Source organism: Haemaphysalis longicornis, unplaced genomic scaffold (assembly GCF_048455015.1).
Source record: "Haemaphysalis longicornis isolate Haplotype H1 unplaced genomic scaffold, Haemaphysalis longicornis Haplotype H1 scaffold_769, whole genome shotgun sequence".
Lineage (NCBI taxonomy): Eukaryota > Metazoa > Arthropoda > Arachnida > Ixodida > Ixodidae > Haemaphysalis > Haemaphysalis longicornis.
Window position 1 is genome coordinate 2,844 of NW_027526438.1, and position 20,374 is coordinate 23,217.

Sequence of the window (20,374 nt, forward strand, 5' to 3'; positions counted from 1 at the left end):
TATAGTGTCATTGCTAACCACATCTTGACACCGTAGCGCGAAATTTGACAGCCTTTAAGTATTTCTTGCGTTTTTTTTTTTTGCTTAACACGGTTTTCGTGGCAGCTAAAGAGCTTAGTGAGTTACCCGGTATTTGCGCCACTCAGTATGTTTGTAGCCATTGAATGGCTACAAACATACTGAGTGGCGCAAATACACAACACACAAGAAAGAAGACACAAACAGGCGCTACACTTGTAGACCTCAACCAACACGCCCAGCAACACGTTCTCTTGAAGTACCAATGGCTAGTTCTTTCAAATTGAACCTGGTTGTATTTTGACTTCATGGCCCCTTTCGGAAATGCGGTGGGAGGGGGGGGGGGCTGTTTTCTTTATGCCAACTTGTTTTCTTATGTCTTTATTATCGGTGAATAAAGTATCACGAAGCTACATGTAAAGGGTAATATTGGACGTGCGTTAGGTCGGACACAAAAGTGCAGTGAAAACTCGGTCCTGCTTGTCAGATGTCGAGCCCCGCAGAATAGCAAAGATATCTGAGGCTTAAACGTGGTGTAGTATTACGACTATTTTAACCTTCTTAGACCCGTAAACATATCTCGTATTTTACCCGCCGCGGTGGCTCAGTGGCTAAGGCGTTGCGCTGCTGAGCACGAGGTCACGGGTTCGTTTCCCGGCCGCGGCGGCCGCTTTTCTGATGGAGGCGAAAAGCAAAAACGCCCGTGTGTACGAGATTTCGGCGCACGTTAAAGATCCCCAGGTGGTCAAAATTAATCCGGAGCCCTCCACTACGGCGCGCCTTATCGCCTGCGTTGCGTCGGCGCGTTAAACCCTACAATCAATCAATCAATATCTCGTATTTCGCACTACGCACTGGAAGCGACACGGCAAGCTATTCCGTTTTAGTATCTTGAGCAGCGGTCACGTGGTCTAATTACTACCTTTACTTGCGACATGAAAACGGATTCCGTTCAATGAGCATGCTCGTTCAACCAGCCAATTAAATTCTGCTGTACAGTCACCCCACCGATGCTAAGTCTAATTTTATGCAGAAATGCATTAGAGCCGGGGGTTGTCTTGCGTACGTTGGCCGGCGTCCGCAGCGCGTCTGATGATGATTGTGGCATGATGCCCCCAGGGATTGGCCAACCAAACAATCCATCACGAGATAGCTTCGCGTTCAACCACCATCGTCATCTTCCCGTAGGGGAACCGCTGAAGAAGAAGAAGGAGAAGAAGACAAAGCTGCGAAGAGGAGGGCTGCGTGAGTTTTGGCTACCGTTACCCTCCTCGGCCGGCGCATCTTCCCGATCTGAACCCGGTCGAAGAGCGGCTCATCGCGCCTCGACTCCCCTTCATGAGCATCAGGCGGCTGACTCGAGGTAACGGGCAGTTTGGAATCAAGGGACAGGCGGTGAACGTGCCCATCGACGTATCGAAGGTTGTGCGGTGCCTTCCTCGCATGGTACCCGAGGACGCATCACACTCATCACACTCATCGGTGCACCCAATGCATTTCTGCGTCCTCACAATCCCCCTCGGGGAGGTGCGGGGGAATTTTTTATGTTAAAAATAGTGCTAACTGTGCAGCGGATAACGCTCTGCGAATAAGAACAACAAGAATAAAACTATGTTTCGTAATATATATTGCCACGCAACTAAATGGCCTCCTCAGGAACCCTACAAAACAGGCGGGGAAATATTAGGACGCGTGAAGTATTTACCACCTGGTTACACGCAAGCGACAACTCTCTCAAACTGTTGTATTCCTTTAATGAAACGTTTTTTTTTTTGGTTCTTCCTGCGGCAACGTGCTTTGCTTAAAGGCTTGTCTAACAGCCCCGCTGCTTCCCTCCGCGAGCGAGTTTCCTGAGATTTTGCTGTTTATCTCTGCTTCGGCTGGTCACCGGGATCAGGTGGCGAAGGCCCCATATAGAATTCCGTGAAGGGGATATTGCGCGTTTTGCGATACAATTTTTCCATCTGCCTTGCCGCCCGCATTACTCGCTGCCCAGTGCCGCTGAAACCAACGTGCAAACTGTGGCGAGCAAGTGAGGCATGATGGATAATAAAAATTATTCGGGACACTGAAGTCTTCTTACGTGCCTTGGAGGTCAAAGCCCATAGCACTATTGTGACGAGTACCTTTTATGTGCACGCCCTACCCTTCAGACAGCCGCCACGCTATTTTACCGCCCTTAATCAATCTTACTGAGCACTAATCCACCGTGATCAGCATTACGCGATTTTAGTAGCTCTTAATCCTTATCTTTATGCATGGTTGTCCACATTATTCCCATCTTACAAATAATTACGTCCACCCTTCATCCAGCTTAATCCACCTTGATCCTACGATGCTGATATCAATCTCTAATCAGTCATTAACTTCGATAATCACTAATCAGGAACTTAGTTGCCAGCCGAGTAACTAAGCATGTTGCTCGGCTGGCATGCTAGCCGAGCAACAGCGCAAAGCACAACCGCCCTCCTCCACTCGTCAGTTCCCGCTACATGCTGAGGTCACGTGAGTTTTTCGGTGCCATTCGTGTTGATGCGGATGATGACGATGGTTACCTTTCAAGTTTAATGAGGCATTAAGGAAAAGCCTTAAGGTCTCACCCTAAGCTCTCATCCTAGTGGTTGGCGCTGTGACAGTGCCAACCACTAGGACGAGAGAAGGAAACACCACAGCTCTGCGCTGTGGTGCCTGGATACGCCGTGTTGTATACACAGTATTGAAACCCTCTTCACAACATTGGGATTAGCGGTTATACCACTGCCTCCCTTTACCCAAAGGGTCAGATCCGGGCTAACCTACTAAAAGAAAGGGGGAGGGGGGTTGTCACATACCTTGCAGCATGGTCAGGAGAGGGGTGGGGTGGCACACAGTTGGTAGGCTTAGTAGTGCTATTTTCTAAGCTTGAGGAAGGGCAATCACAACTGTGTTATTTTTACTGTTACGGTTTTAATCATGTGTTATTGTGTTTACGCGCGTTCCATGCTCCTCCCCTCAACCCTAATTAACTAGTATACTCGGGAACAAGTTAAAAACCGCAATGATTCATGTACGGTATCACTCCGCGTAAGCGACGGACCCAGATGTCAACGGGCGCGCGCGTTTTGAAAGGAGATTACTATGAATGTGTGATATCGTCTGTTTTTTCTCAAGTAATCTGTTTGTCGTCGTTGAAGAAGTTTATAAGCCCATTAAGTCGGAAAAATCACGGAAACGGCTCGTGCCATGTTCAAAATATTCCCAATAACGCACTACTTGGACCGCACGGAGTAACATCTGCTTGCGGTGATGAAGCACAGAGGTAACTTCTGCTACCGTTTTTCAAGTTGTACCCAAGAATAGTCACCTCATCAAATGCAAACCCAGCTCAACTAGAAAGTAAATTCAGATGTCGCAAATAACAGGGTGGAACCAATGTCCTCGAGCGTTACTGAAGTGACACGATCAGAAAATTCGGTGGCAAAGGATGCATGCCGCTAAAAATTAGTAATAATAATTATAATCTTTATTCCACAGGAGGTGAGTGGAGAGGGGTAAAAAAGTAAGAGAAAGAGGGACCGTCCTGGGTGGCGTTCTAGGCGTGGCAGATAGGTAACAACCCGCACGCAGAGCGCCTGCCAGTCATCCAACCAGAAAAGGGAGAGGGGGACATAGAAAAAGCGGTTAGCTATAGGCATCACAGGCATCACAGTAGCGGGGCGGTGGGATGTGTAGGACTTAGTCCAACATCTCTTCATAGTAGGTGCGAATTTTCATTGCATGCACGTACAAATGAACTATTGATGGCATATTTCAGTGGTAACTAGCACCCCATTAGCACTCATGGCAATGTAAAAGGAGCTGGTGTGATGGTTGAACACAGAAAGAAAATATTGACAACTACTATCAATAAATACACTTTTATTCGTATCACAAAGGTGTGATGGTGCACAGCCAAGGCTGCAGAAAAGGACATTTACTTTAGCATTGAGAAACAAGCTTTGGACGACGCAAAGCAAAATGCGAAAATATGTACTCCACAGAACTTCAATGTACAAAAGGCTCAAAAATGGCTCCAGATACAGTACCATTTCACACACGAATAGGGTAAAGGCGAGGTAGGTGCTGATACAAATTGTTCATAATTAGCGGGGCATACAAATTCAGAATCCTCACATCTTGAAAAACGGCATGTTCACTATGTGCATGCATTTGCTCCAACGCAGTCACTGGTGCAAGGGAAAAAAAAATATAACACCTTACTTTTACTCTACCACCCCTTTGTTCTCATGGTACAATTTTCTGTCACATTGCATGCTAACAATTTTGACTTTGCAAACATCAAAAACCCAGGAAATCCTAAACAATGTGTTTGAGAAGGTAATCAGTCCTATCTGGTCCCTGTTAACTTCCAAAGATAGAAGAAAGTTCCTCCGACAAAGACCATATTTCGTGTAGCAAACGCAGGAATAATGTGTAGATGAACGTAAAGTATTTCAGTGCAATAAATATATCCAGTCATTATGAATGCACAGGGCACACCACTAAAGAAACAATGTAATGAGAACATGCCCTCACGAATTAGTCTTCCTGCACGTGTTTGCTACGGCAGTGTTAAGTCTTGCATAATGAATTCAATTTCAGCCTTCGGGACACTAATATTCTGGGAAATTTAAACAGCTAATTTCCACAATGAGTGTTGTGTTTATAATGTTGATCCACCCGGAGATTCAGACTTTACAGGATCCTGCTTAAGACCCCCATGGATGACTGTCCACTCATCAGGGCAGATGCAATTGGTGGAATTGGAATGTAAATATGAGAGAATAGGAGAAAATGAGTCAGCACTCACGGGACAGCAAATGTTGAACAGGACACCAAAAGTGGAGGACTCACTACAGCAACAACAAAACATTACGTAAAGGCTAACAATTCAAAACACTGAAGTCTTCATGGACATCACTTCAAGTCTTGCCACATTAAAGACTGAAAATAACAGTGCTGTACAACATTCAGAGAAGGAGGCAACACTGGCCACCACTCAATACATATATAAGGAGAAATATGAAAGAAAGATGACTAGTGTCAATGTAAACAAGAAAAAAGAAGGTATGTGCACCTTGCACACACAGTGAGCAAACTAGAAGGCATGCCATTAGCCACAGGTGAGATCAAAGGAAGAAGCTTGCATTCGTGTTTGTGCTTTTGAGTGTTGCAAGGCATAAAAGTGGATGTGACAAGCGTTACAGGAGCTTGGAATTGACCACAGCCTTTAAATGTTTTATACAACGAGCTACATCTTAGTTGGGGGGCACTCATACCCAGTTTGTCATAGTAGCAAAAAGGATGATTTCAAAGGCAAACTGTCAGAACATGCTGCTTCATATTAATGCTAATTTTAGCTATTAGATTTTGAATAAGCATAAGCAGTTGGCAGTCCTTAGTCATCCTCAGCAGCCTGGCTAGCTGATACTGAAAACAGGGGTTCTGTGGGAGCAAGAAAGATGCTAAAATTGGGTAATACAGGTAATGGGTGGCTTTGGCCTAGAAATCTCAGTTACAGTTGTTTTCACAACCATAGTTCCCAGCTGAGTTGGCAGTAAGCATCTTCGGAGAGTTTCCCCTACCGTATTATGCCGGGGCAGGAACAAATTTCGGATCTTTGGCTATGCAGTCACGAAAACACTGACATCCTGTTAAAAAGACGCGACCACATGCTTTATGCGCAAAATAAACCCAGTTATCCACTCCTAAGGCCGTCTTCCAATTGTGTTTTGCTCGCTCAAGCTGTATCCATCCTTAAAAGGCATTGGAAGTGCATTTCATAGTGACAAATTTATGATATGGGGATGCGACTTGTCAAATGATACCTGCTAATGATAAAATTGCACAATTTTCTCTTACCATAACACAACCCATATCTGTTGACCACATACCATACACTCATTTTTATAGCTGTGAACCGCAGTGCCTTAAAGATCAAGCCTATTATAGGGTAATAAACCAGGCCGAGTGCACCATCTCGAAGTGCTCCACTACATTTGCAGCATGCTTGACTATAAACTTGCGTCCAATGCAGTCGACTGACTCACCTCATGCTTTGTTCTTTCAATCAATATGTGCCTCAAATTGCACTGTACACCTGTAAAAACCCGTGTCTCCCATCTGCCTTAGCAGGTGTACCGAAGCTACACTGACGGCCCCAACATGCACGGCAGCCGGCTTCCCTGGCACCTTTTTCGTGTTGTATGGATGCTTCAACACAAAACGCTCTCGGTCGCCATTCAAATCAATTATATTTACATCTGCATGACAACGCGATTTCGGCGAGAATCCCAAGACACTGCCACAGCGTCGAACAAACACAGTGCCGTCCCTGCAGCCAAGGCAGCCGCATCGGGCACACTACGAATCGGCGAAGCCGGAGCTGACCACCCGTTTGAGCACCTCCATGAAGAGCGTCCGCTCCTGCTTCTCGGAGCGGAGCCGCAGTTCGCGCTCTTGACGCTCGATCTCGAAGCGCGCCTTCTCCAGGGCGAGCCGGTCCTCCTGCAGCTTGAGCTTGGCCCGCTCCAGGTCGAGCTCCTCGCGGCGAAGCTTGAGCTCCTTCTCCCGCACGCGCATTTCCTTGGCCTGGCGGGAAAGCAGGAACGACACCACCTGGCTGGGGAAGTCGGCCGGCTTGACGTCGCCCAGGGCCACGGAGGGCTCGTCAGGGCCCGAGTCATCTTCGGAGCCGACGCCGTTGTTGCTAGTCGGGGCAAAGGGCGACGGCTCGGCGAGGCGCTGCCGTTTGGTGGGGACGGCGTGCTCCTTCGACGACGGCGACGTGCCGTTCTGCTCGGGCTCGTTACCACCGCCTGCGTTAGGAAGGCACCATCACACATAAAGGTCAAAGGTTGCTGGTGGGATGCGAAGCATATAATCAATAGCGTAAAGCCACCTGTCATGAGAGGTCATCTCATAACTGGGAGAAGCTCACAGCTGCCCATCTGGCTATCGGTAAAAAATGGTCACTAGCAGCATTACCACGGGCCTAACTGCCTGGGACACGCCACCAACACGACTCACGCGGACAGCGGCAGCACACAGAAGAAACCGACGGAACGTAGTCAGTGCCATGGATGCGCGTTAATTGATTGTGAGGTTTAACGCGCCCACGCTACACAGGCGATGAGGCGCGCCGTAGTGGAGTGCTCCGGATTGATTTTGACCACCTGGGGATCTTTAACGTGCGGCGAAGTCTCGAACACACGGGCGTTTTCGCTATTTGCTTCCAGAAAAGAGGCCGCCGCGGCCGGAATGGATAAGGATGAGCGCCAGTCAGCATCTTGCACTCTTCGACGTGCTTTTTTACAAAAATCAGTCCAACGTATGCACTTCGTGAAAAGAATGCTGTTCCTCGAGCGGTGGGCCCTGTTGTACGTCGGACCTCGAAGCGTGAAGTTAGGCCCGACGTCGGGCTGACAACCTTTAAGCAAACGAGTTATACACTGGAACGTATGGGAAGCTTCACGAATGAGGCTGGCTAACGGTGTTTTTACACAATTCAGCGTCTGTTCGCCACCTTCATTGCAAACACGGCGGCGAAAAAACGTCGCCCGTTGACGCCGATTAGCATAGCGGCTAGCGTACACTACGCTAGAGCTGGCAAGTACGGAAACCCGACCTCGTATGCGCGCGCGTGCATGGCGAAGAGGGCCACCTCTCCTCAGAACGATTGTGCGGGCTCGCCAAGGGGGGCCGCCCCTGAATGCAGTGGCGTAACTAGACGGGACGGCGCCAATGGCAAATATATTTTCGCGCCCCTCCTGACGATAATGATAGTCATTACAAATATTACAATATCATCATTATTAAAAGCTGTTGTAGAAGCCCTAAGTTCGGTGTTGCAGGGAAAAAAATGCCAAGGAAATGCCGAGTGCTCGTGAGCGCGTGCCTCGCGGCGACCGCAGAGTCCCGGCTCGCGCAGTGGGTTTAACAAAAAAATTCCAGCGCTGTCGTCACGCGCTGCCGTGCATGCAATTCTTGGTATGAGGAACACGAGGATATCGATGCATATGACGATAACTACTACAAGCACAGTGCAAATTAACGACGGAACATGCAACTAAACAATTCCAAACTTGTGCAAATGCATGGTGATGTTTCCTTCAAGGCTCACGAAGAAAGAAATCCTGAAGCTTTCCTGTGGTTCAAGCCTTGCGCGACTTAGTGCAAGCTTGGCCAGTTGAGCTGGCGGAAGTCTACGATGCTGAGGATGACTTTGCATCCACCACTCGCCGCGAAGAAGACGACGACCTCTTCGATCCATATGACGACGATTACTAGCACCGCAACTGCGCAAATAAACAATTATACTGAAACTGTACTATGAGTGCGGCATTGGTCACCAACAGATTCACCATTCATGTCCTAAGCCTGAGTGTAAGCTTTCCTGAATTTTTAATATTAATGTAAGCGCAAACAATTCTAGGCACTATAGCTGGGCGACACTCCCGCAGCGCTGGACTTAATCTGGCAACAAAATCCCAATGCTGCCCGCGCGTCGCCTGCTAGTGGCAGTACCTTCCTAGTTTCAGTGACTCTAGTCTGTGCCCCCCGGCACAGCGTCCCTTGTGCGTCCCCCTTTTTCGCTCTTGTCTTCCTCAGCGCTGTTCGTTCGTTACAATGTACCGACAAAGGCCGGAAGTGAGCTAGCCGCCGGAAGTGAGCTAGCCAAACTAGCACTCTCCAAAACAAGTCCAAACTAGCACTCTCTTCAACGGCGACTTTTGGCGCTGCGCCGCCCTGCTGCCCTCCCAAGTAGCGCCCGGGCAGTTGTATCCCCCTGCCCCCCCTTTGTTACGCCACTGCCTGAATGCGCGCCTGCCCAGTCGGTTCCCGCGGTACCCGTCGACCCTATAGCGTAGCGTACGCTAGGGTCGGCAGATAGGCTGGCGTACCCGGAACGCCAGCCTATTTGCCGCGGAATAATAACGCTTTACCTGTGCAGTATTGCGAGCGTTCATGCACTTCCGCTTCTCTTCGGTGAACGGCGTGCCATGCGACAGGAGTGCTCGAAGGCCGGCCTAACATCTTTACTAGATTGTACATTTTGAGATACGCGCAAGCGAAGCGTGGGCGCTCGATTTCCATTCCCATTCATGCCCCGTCTGTTCCTGCGCCTTACGAGGGTTATGAGGCGCGCCACGCTGAACAGCCGCGCTGCTCTTAACCTTCCAAATGTGACGGCCTCAAGGTAATCGGAAAACTTGGGAAGAGTCCGGCTGCCCAATAGCCGACAACTGCCCTTCAGTCGCTTCGCTTAACGCGCCTGCGCGAAAAACCTTGAAATACGCGCGCCAAGTTGTCGATCAATCCTCCTGGAGTGAACGTAACTACGTTGTTTGTAAAAGCGCTGAGCCACGTGCGGAGAGCCTTGCAATTTAGTATGACTTTAGGGCTTCAGGTCGTCAATATTGTGGAAAATATACCATTCGCATGTCCTTCCTGAGCGGCTTGTCCAAGCCGTTGCAAAAGATGATAATGGGAGCGAAAAAAAAAAAAAAGGCCTCCGAGTGTCCAAATAAAGTGCGGCAAAAATTACCCTTGTGTAGCCTTCGCGGTAAGCCAACATAGCGGCTTAGATACGAGGAAAATCTGCAAATTTGTAGGAAAGCTCACGTAAGCTCGCAGATGCTGCGATCTAATGGATACGACGAGAAAAAAAAACTGTTGACGTCAGCCGATAAAAATAAGCGCGCACAGGATAAACAACTCTGCCTGTATACTAAACGCGAATTCCAAAAAATTATTTAAAAAATACAGTTTGCGTATATTCTCAGCGCTAATCGCGGACTTTCCACCCGCACCCCCCGCCAGCATCCGATAAGATCGCCAATACAACCCAGGAGACCGAAAGCAGGTACGCACGAGGACCAACAGCCTCCGTTCATTTGTTCGGGTGACAGCAGTTTTCCTTGTCACTAATCCGTGTATTTGTTGTCTACAAGCCCACCCTTTCCCAACATACCCCCAGCTTGTATGTCACCAACGTCCCACCAGGCGTCGTGGGACAACACTCACAGAATGAGAACTTGAACGAACTCTGCCCACGTCCGATATTTCCCACGAACACCTTAAGCTTCCAGCGTTTGAGATCTAGGAGGGCTGAAATATTATCGCGAGAGGAATTAGGGGTAAATTAGCCGTAGAGAAAAGTATCCAAGAAAAAACGAAAAAAAAAAACTAGCAACGAAGAAAGCAAATGGGAAAAAGCTACGGGGTGAAAAAAGGAAGGAGAGAAGGAAGTGAAGAAGCATAGAGGGGAATAAAAACGAGATAGGATTTGATGCCATTCGGGGACATGGTGTAGGACAGTTTTTTATTAGCCTCCGGCGTTCCAGTGATGCTTGGATTACGAGCGTTTTCGGTGCCTTGTCGAACTGCTCCACTACCACCTCGTCACTATGCTCTCCACTCCGCGAGATGGTTCGGAACGCTTAGGGTTCTAGGCTCCCGTTCATCACCCTTTCACTCCCCTTTCTCCAGCTTAATGGAACAAAAGAACCGGAAAGGGGAGGAGAACGAAAAGAGAAAGTAGGGAATGCAATGTAATCAAGAAAGCCATGAAAGCACAACCAGAGATGTAGAGGAGCGGGATGAAATGTTGGCTGCACATAAAGGGGGAAAAAAGGAAAGAAGATAGAGAAAACAGCAAAGGAATAGAATTAAAGGAACGGAAGGAAAAGAAGAAAGGATGGAAAAGGTCAAAGGATGAAAAAAGGAATGGCCCAGGAGCATTAAACTTTTATGACGATGACGTCCGGGCACCCCAAGCTCGAAAAAACGAGAGCTCTCGGAATAGCAGGAATACATTCGGCATGAAGGCAACAGGGGCCTGCGCCGGGCAACTGTGCCTAAAAACATGAGACGGCATGCTTCTGGACCGCGTTTGATGAACGTGACAATTTTATATTCCGCTACAGCTTAAGAGCGCAACAGGAGTTGCCCCTGTGTCACTGCAGCCGGCTGTTCCTCTGCACAAAAAAAATACGTTATAATTACTGCGCGTTATTTTGACCATGGCAGTGGAGGAACACTGGTTCTTCAGTTGGCGGGCATTAAAGGAAAAAAGGTGTACGGTCTTTGCCAAAATTTTGTAGGGCGCTGCGAGCGAGGGAACTTAATTCTTGCTTTCGTAGTGTGGCTGGCGCAACAAGTGCGTCGCGAAGTGTCCGCGCTGAGAAACAGACGGCGCGCCACACTTGTCTCGCCAGCCGCTTCGAGCAAGAGCGGCAGTTTCCCTCGCTCTATTTAGCCGCGCAACCAGCCGACAGCGGCAACCGCAGCGCCCCTGCTGGGCCGCGCGCCTGCTCTGGCCACGGTCGCCGTGGCCTACGACATTTTGACAAAGACTGTACTTGAGGTGCAGAATCATTTGAGGTCGTATGGGAGACACGTTCTGCGCGGTGCCGCTTCGGGTTGCGTGTGCGAGAGTGTGCCTTTTCGTTTCCTCAAATTTCGGGGGTTCTCTACAGTACGGTTTCAGTTGTGGGGGGAAGGGAGGCGGATTCGAGGCAAATAAGATTGAAAGGCAGATGGGAATTCGCGAGGTTCTGATATATTCGATGGCGTTTGGATGTTCGGGTTTAGACTAGAACAGTGCGGCTGTGGCCGAACTGCAACCCAGCACCGGCGGTAACAGTGGTATCAGGTGCGAATGGAGCACCTCCGAACTTATCAATTTCGTTTATCGGTGTTTCAGAACGCTGCCGGCCATCTCTCTAGTTACACGAAGCATGATACTTCCAAAAGCTTTCTGCTTCTTACGAAAGGCCGAATCTTTCGCACCATTGATAAGGAAGATCACAGGGAGCGGAGGTTGCATCGGCATGACACGCACGCACGCGCCGCTGCGATGCATGTTAAGTTCTAAGATTCCTCGTCATGCTCCCACAAAGGCTCCAAGACGGAGGATTCCAGCAGTACTGCTTCAGCGTTCCGCGTGCTTACGATCCCTCATAAGCAGACCAAAGCGAACGTTATGTTCATAGAAACGTACGTAGCACGGCACTATCGCGCAGCCTCCGATCGCGAAATGAATCCAACTCACCTTGCCGACTGGCGTACGAGTCGGCCTGGGAGTCCTCGTGCAGAATGACGCGAGGCCTGATCTTCTCCAGGTCGAACTCCTCATCATCTTCGTCGTCCTCGGCTGCTGCAGCAGCCGCGGTCACGAAGCCCCCGCCAATGCGGGTACTGTAGCCTCCCGCGCCGTCCTCGTACTGCTGGAGCACCTTAAAAAAAAAAAAACGGGATAGGATGGGGAGCAAATCTTTGCTTCGCTGTTCACTCCAATTAGAGTCTACTGAAGTGACAAGTCGTGGAAGCGACTTGTTGTCGCAGTATGCCAACTTTGAACCGAGTCAGCTTCGTAGTAAACACTGTCCAACACCGCTGTCGAACACCGCTGGGTTTCATGGTCCCACGGGACTCATGCACGCTTAAAGCAAAATTGGCTGTAGAACTCTAAGCCGATTGAACATGCTCCTGATCCTGTTAAAATACATTAACTCTGATTAGGTCAGCTACTCCCGGATACCCGGCTTTAACAAGCCATTCAGCGCCCCCCCCCCCTTCCCCTTCTCTCTCTCTCCCAGCACCGTGTGTATTCAAGGCAGAGAAGAAAGACCAATCAAGCTGAGTGCTTGGTCGCTCTAATTTTCATGCTGTACTGTGGCAATCGTTCAGCAGTGTGTCATGCATAGTACTGCTACCCTACTGGAAGGATGCAGGGACAGAATTTCGACAGTGACCCACACCGTGCCGTACATGCAGTGTAATGGGCAAACACGTAACGCGATTATTTTTGTAAAGTTGCGGAACCAGCATGCAGACCACTGACCAGGGCAACATAAAAACAGTTGGGAGGAAAAACTGTCGCAACTACGAGTGCCATCTCGCCAGCCCTGAAAAGCATTGCGACCGAAGGTAATCTGATGCCGAACCTACCAGTTCTGAAGATTTTTCATGTGGCAAAAAAAAAAAAAAAAAAACATACGCGGTAAATATGTCAAACACCATCATTAGCTGAACTAATGCCACTTTGCCTGCACAAAACTTATCAAGGAGTAGCCAGTTTCACAATGCGTTTTCACTATACGCGCATGGAGCTAAAAATGCGAATTCGAAGCATAACTCGTAGCTGTGGCGGGAGGGAGGCAAGCGGTGTGTTGTTTAAACTCTTCCTTTCTTAAGTTAGAAAACCGGGCATACTTTACTGACACTTTTCATCCCGGATAGTCGAACGGGGCGCACGCGAATGATGGATGAAAACCAGATGCACAACACGGACCGACCGTGCACGTCAGAAGCAAAAGCTTACACAAACACCGCGGCCGTTGAGAGGAGAAGCGGGGGGAGGTAACCTGGCCAAGAAGCACCGCAGGCGGTGGAGTAATTTATTTCCGTTCTTTAGCCCTGGCCGTACCACGGGGGCAAGGTCAAACTCAAGAATAATTCTTTGGCATCGCTTTCGCGAATTCCACGGTTATTCGCCACGTAAAGACGTCAAAGGAGAGCTCGCACGGTGGTACGACAGAGAAACAGCAAGGATATGCATCTAACAACGGGATACATAACGAGAGATCCGGGGGTACCGGAAGACAACGCATACCATGCGTTATGACGTCGGGATGGACCATAGATACAAATGGTAGCGATTGTCTCCGGGTCGCGGTGATAAACAGAATTCAAGCCACGCACGCACGCACGCACATGCACACACACTGACGGGCTTGTTAGATTTAGCCAAAACGCCTAGCATACAAGATGTCAGAAGAAATGTTTGGCATCTCAAAAGTATTCGAAATTATGGTTCAAAAAAAGGGTACAGTGTCGGCAATAAAAGGTTTTGCGAGCTCCGATAAAATTTCGCGGGCAAACTTGTTGCGTAGAAAATGCTTCAGCTGTCAAACGGCGGCTGAAGTGGTAAGTAAAACCCTTGTCCATGAAATTTAAGCGCTTGGTCACTTCATTCAGTTTCTTCGCATTTCACCGAGTGCCCCACACTGATTGTTTTAGTCGAATATACCGTCATCATACACATTAAATCAACGATGTCAGTCGGAAACGAATTGGAACCACACGGTGATCATCCCTTCACACCGACACAGACGCCCAAACTTTCTGACGCACAAAACGACTCTTTGCGCAGCTCCAGTGACCGGGAATGATCTGTATAACGGCAGTTTAAAGTGGGCGAACAGCAAGACGACGTCCACATGAGTTTCAAAATGCACAGTCACGAAACCAAGCACGACAGCGCATTCGAGACCACCACTGGAGACCATCCTACGAGGCGGTGCCCCTAAATGTTTTATCGACTCCGTTCTGTTAACACAATATGCTCCCGTGCAATGTACCACCATAGAGGCTGGCACCCAATCAATACCAGTCCTCGGACAGCTCTTCGACATGAAATAAGCGGAGGTAAGTTAACACTGCCCTAGAGACCACTGCGGCCGATAACAAGAAACCCGGATGCTTTTCGCGTGGCTCTTCTAATCACCGGTCTGCTCGATCGTGCACAATACCCAGTCTCACCCATCTGTCCTGCCTTCCCTAAAGGACGTTCCTCATTTTCAAATCCATCCTGAGCACCGCCTGCAGCCCGGTTCCCATAAAGAACGCCGTCGTCTCAACGCTGATGTACGTCTAACATGAGCATTGTTCACGGTACAGTATCTGGCCCAATTGCGGTTGATCGCAATTAACGTGTACCTGCTGCAGGAGCTGCTCCTTGACGGCGAACTCCTCCTTGGTGCAGAAGCGTTGCAGGCTCGGGTAGTCTCCCTTGATGAACTGGTCCAGCAACAGGATAGTCCGCTCGCGACAACGCCTTGAGCTGATGATGAACAGGTGCTCCAGGTTCTTGGAGATGGAGGCCCAGGTTGTGGTGGGAGGGGTGTCCTTAAACGGGTTCAGGTTCACCACCTCCTGCAGCAGGCGGATGTCGTGCTGGCCAGAGAAGCGGATGGGCCGCTTCCGCTTGTCAGTCTCCTCGCCGTTGCCGCTGCGCGGGAAAATTTGAAAAACAACGCGAAAACTGAATGGGCGCTGCCGAGCAGAGGTCGGCGAACTCACTCATGAGTCCACTCACTCAGACTCATTTGGACTCAAACTCACGCGTGAGTTTGAGTTTGAGTGAGCGCGAGGCTAGTGTGGCATGGTGAGTTTGAGCTTGAGTGAGTTTGAGCCGAGTGATCCCGACTGAGTTTGAGTCCGACTGAGTTTGAGTACGCCTGAGACCTAGTGAATTCTGAGTCCATTTTGAGTTCTGAGTACATTTTGAGTTTGAGTCCATTTTGAGTTCTGAGCACATTTTGAGTTTGAGTCCATTATGAGTTCTGAGTACATTTTGAGTTTGAGTCCATTTTGAGTTCTGAGTGCATTTTGAGTTCTGAGTGCATTTTGAGTTTGAGTCCATTTTGAGTTCTGAGTACACTTTGAATTTGAGTACATTTTCAGTTCTGAGTACATTTTGAGTTTGAGTCCATTTTGAGTTTGAGTCCATTTTGAGTTCTCAGTACATTTTGAGTTCTCAGTACATTTTGAGTTTGAGTCCATTTTGAGTTCTGAGTCCATTTTGAGTTTGAGTACATTTTGGGTTCTGAGTACATTTTGGGTTCTGAGTACATTTTGAGTTCTGAGTACATAGGAGTTTTGAGTCCATTTTGAGTTTGAGTACATATGAGTAGCCTAGCAGGCAGCTATGGTTGGCTGTTAAGTTTCATGCGTCACTGTGGGCTCACAATTCAGGTTACCTGCGGGTACGGCACCAATCGCGATCTGCATGATCGGTTGTGAGGGAGGGGGTGTCTGATTTTTTTTAGTTTCTTGTTGAATTTTCATGGCCATAAGCACTTGCTGTATACGTAATTTTCGCGGCTGGGTGCGTGAGTGATAATTGACTGGTGAGGTCATAAAAAAGGGTTGTCTTAACTTTTCCTCCTGACGGATCCACTAAGAGCGTGGGAAAGGGTGGTGCGAAAGCACACGGCGGCGCTGGCGTGCGGGTTGTTCGCCTGCTACTGTTAACGGCTTGATATACTAGGGGTCACAAAGGAAGAGGTGAGAGCCGGGGGGAAATGGGGGCGGGGGCTGTCCTTTCTGCTGTTTCAAATGAATTAGCTGAATTGACTGGGCAGCGCACCTTAAGACAGAATAATGACCACATTAGATAGGGCGAAAAGTGAAACTGATGAGGCTAAGGCGTGTAAGGTATCAAATGAAAGGTCCGGATTAACGGAATCAAGCGGGGTAAATAAAAAAATGCTTCCTGATTGTAGTCATCAGGCAGTCATAATGAGTCATAGATTGGGTTAAAATTCAAAATGATGCTTCGAGGGCATGTGGGGAATCAAATTCAAGGTCTCGATGTGGGGAATCATTCGGGACGAAAATGAGTTATGGATATATCATGACGTAGTTATGGTAAGTCATAGATTCGGTTAAAATTCAAGTTCATGACGCAAGGGCGTGTGGCATATCAAATTAAAGGTCTCGATGAGGGTAATCACGTGCTTCCTGATTATTATCATGACATAGTCAAAATGGGTCATAAATTAGGTTAAAATTCACAATGATGACACTGGGTGTCCGGGGGCATCAAATTGAAGGTTCCGATAAGGGAAATCACGAGGGACAAAAATGTGGTAGGGCTATATCATGAGATAGTCATGGTTAGTCATTGATTGGTTTAATTTCAAATTGATTCCGCTAGGATGTGATGGGTATCAAATTAAGGGTCTTGATGAGCGGAATCACGTGGGAGAAATACAAAAATTCTTCCTGGTTATAACCATTAGATTGTCATGGCGAGTCTTATATTGGGGTAAAATTCGAAGTGACCCCAATAGGGCGTGTAGGGTATCAAATTTATGGTCTTGACGAGGGGAATCACGTGGTACAAATAAAAAAGGCTTCGTAGTTCGAATCATGAGATAGTCATTATGAGTCATAGATTGGGTTAAATTCAAGGTGAGGCCGCTGAAGCATGTGGGGCGTCAAATTGAAGGTTCCAGTTAGGGGAATCACGTCGGACACCTAAATAATGCGTCCTGGTTACAGTCATGAGAGTGAGTCATGGTTATTTTGACTGGTATGAATTCCATATGACCCTGCTAGGGTGTGTGGGGTATCAAATTAAAGGTCTCGTCGAGGGGGATCACGTGGGACAAATATAAAAATGCTTTCTGGTTATAATTATGAGCATATAGCAAAAGGTATATAGAAAAATGTACACACTCACACTCTCACTCACACTCTCACTCTCACTCTCCCTCACACTCTCACTCTCGCTCACACTCTCTCTCACTCTCACACTCTCACTCACACTCTCACTCTCACTCTCAATCTCACTCACACTCTCAATCTCACTCACACTCTCAATCTCACTCACACTCTCACTCTCATTCACACTCTCACTCTCACTCTTACTCTCACTCAGACTCAGACTCACACTCTCACTCACAGGCACACTCATACTCCTACTCTCACTCTCACTCGCACTCTCAATCTCACTCTCACTCTCACTCTCACACTCACACTCTCACTCTTACTCTTAGTCTCACTCACACTCACACTCTCACTCAACTCACACTCACACTCTCACTCACACTCACTCTCACTCGCACTCTCAATCTCACTCACGCTCTCACTATCACTCTCACTATCACACTCACACTCTCACTCTCACTCTTAGTCTCACTCACACTCACACTCTCACTCAACTCACACTCACACTCTCACTCACTCACACTCTCACTCACTCACACTCTCACTCTCACTCACGCTCACACTCTCACTCACACTCTCACTCGCACTCTCACCCCCACTCTCACTCTCACTCTCAGTCATACTCACAATCTCACTCTCACTCACACTCACACTCTCACTCTCACACTCTCATCCACACTCACCCTCTCACTTTCACTTTCACTCTCACTTACACTCTTACTCTCACTCTCACTCTCTCACTGTCTCAATCTCTGTGAGGCCATTTTAGTTCTGAATTCATTTTGAGTTCTCAGCCCATTTGGAGTTCTGAGTTCATTTTGAGTTTTGAGTACATTTTGAGTTTTGAGTCCATTTTGAGTTTTGAGTACATTTTGAGTGAGTACATTTTGAGTTTGAGTACATTTTGAGTTTTGAGTACATTTTGAGTTTTGAGTACATTTTGAGTTTTGAGTACATTTTGAGTTTTGAGTACATTTTGAGTTTTGAGTACATTTTGAGTTTTGAGTACATTTTGAGTTATGAGTCCATTTTGAGTTTTGAGTCCATTTTGAGTTTTGAGTACATTTTGAGTTTGAGTCCATTTTGAGTTTGAGTACACTTTGAGTTTGAGTACACTTTGAGTTTGAGTACATTTTGAGTTTGAGTACAGTTTGAGTTTTGAGTACATTTTGAGTTTTGAGTACATTTTGAGTTTTGAGTCCATATTGAGTTTGAGTACATTTTGAGTTCTGAGTCCGAGTGAGTTCTGAGTTTTGCGCTCAATGTGAGTTTGAGTTTGAGTGAGCGCAGATGTGCTGCTCAGCATTGAGTCTGAGTTTGAGTGAGTGGTGATTCGAAAAAAAAAAAAATTGTGACTGAGTTTGAGTGAGCCGCGCCAACTTTGCCGAGGTATGCTGCCGAGTTCCAATTGCGCACCGGGTATGAACCATGTGCGGGGAACCCTCTTTGACGAAAGCCTACATGCTCCGGGATAGCTAGCGGTCCACGGTTGTTTAGGCAGCCATCGATGGCGGTATTTAAAGGGCCCTGAACCAATTTTGAACGTTGTCGATTCGCGCAATCCTAATGAAAACAGGAAACTCACTACAGGAGGGTCTTCGCCTATCGCTTGGTTCGCGTGTGTGACAGCCAGCACCGTGAAGGTCCCGAGATGCCGCAATTATGTAAAGCTCAAACTTCGCAAAATAACTACCACGCATAATTGGCAAAGTTAACATCTATTTATAATAGCGTAGGTAGAAATGGTTGGAGGAAATCGTCATCGTTAGCCTGTATACACCCACTGCAGGGCAAAAGCCTCTCCCATAGACCTCCAATTATCTCAATCCTGTGCTAACTGCGACCAATTTTGAAACTAAATGCCCACAAAAACAATAAAAAAAATCATTAACGAAATCAAATCTTATATACCGCTTTTACAAGACCAAACCAAACCGAAAACCTAAAAAAAAAAATCGCGCAAAGCACCAACCGCGTAACGGCTTGCATGTGCAAGAAATCCCTGAAAACGAACCGAAACATGAAATGAAAACGCCAACCATTCTACACCTTGCCCTCTACAGAAAAATGCTTTCGCGACGTTAACGCATGTAATTATAATAGTGTTAATAGAAACAATTGGCGATACAGCGTCGAGGACAACAGTCGATGAAAACGGTTTGTGCCTGCACAAAAATGCCCAACTGGTAAATTTAAGACGTATAATCGTTGTACTAGTGTGAACAAAAACAATTGGTCGACGGCAATTTATTAAAAACCTGAAATAAATGAAATAAAAATTTACTAACAAAATAAAAAATGTGTTCAGGTTCTGCTCTCAAGAAGAGGACAAAAACAAAAATGCCAGACAAGACACTTAATCGTTATACAGAGACAAGTGGTCGAACGCAATCTGAAAAAAAAAAAACTGAAAAAATTAAATAAAAATAGAAAATCAATAAAAGAAATGAAAACATTTGTTTACACCACCGCCACAACACCAAGACAAGAACCCGCGAGAACGAACCGAAATCGCGAAAAAGCGCTCAGTGTGAACGGCTTGCATCTGCACAATATGCCTAATTGGCGAAATGTAATCGTAAGAGTGGTCGGCGAGAGAAAAAAAAAATTGTACTTTAGAAAAAAAAAAGACGTAGATGGCGTTAGTGGTTTTCCACAGAACGAACAAGCATGCGTAAAAATTTGGTCCGAACCTATCAACCCGGGTGACCAGCCACAAAAATATCTACTAAGTACAAGCGGAAGGGTTATTTCATTTGGTACCCGAAACGAACAAAGGCGAAGTCACTAGAATGCAATTCCCGATGCACCCAATTCTACTGCCTTCCGTTGTAACACGAGCGTCGGCTTCAGAAAAGGCACATTCCTTTTATAACCAGCACACAATAGATGCGAGGTTAGCCTTGTTCCCTCATACACGAGCCCAGTTATGCCGCATACTAGGCTTCGCTCCGAAAGAAAGGAACATCAGCCAGTGGCCGCGTGAAGACACGTTCACGCTCGCGATCCAACCGGCAACGCTTTCACAGAGTTCTCCGTTCATTGACCTTTCCCACTTGACCGAAATGTCACCCACGACACAAGACTAGCAGCGATT

General features: G+C 47.5%; 1 protein-coding gene across 2 annotated transcripts in view; it reads right to left on the reverse strand.

Moving 5' to 3' along the window:
- Positions 1 to 3,888: 3,888 nt before the first annotated feature.
- The window catches only part of LOC144148103 (uncharacterized), a 45,718-nt gene continuing 29,232 nt past the window's right edge, over positions 3,889 to 20,374 (reverse strand). The window contains exons 3-5 of one of the 2 annotated variants that reach the window (XM_077679691.1): positions 14,761 to 15,052; positions 12,092 to 12,275; positions 3,889 to 6,854 (exon numbers count right to left, since the gene is read on the reverse strand). In XM_077679691.1, coding sequence (XP_077535817.1) covers positions 6,400 to 6,854; positions 12,092 to 12,275; positions 14,761 to 15,052 — 931 coding nt within the window. In that variant the 3' untranslated portion in view covers positions 3,889 to 6,399. The remainder of the gene's footprint in view (positions 6,855 to 12,091; positions 12,276 to 14,760; positions 15,053 to 20,374) is intronic. The other variant, XM_077679692.1, reaches the window with a different exon arrangement.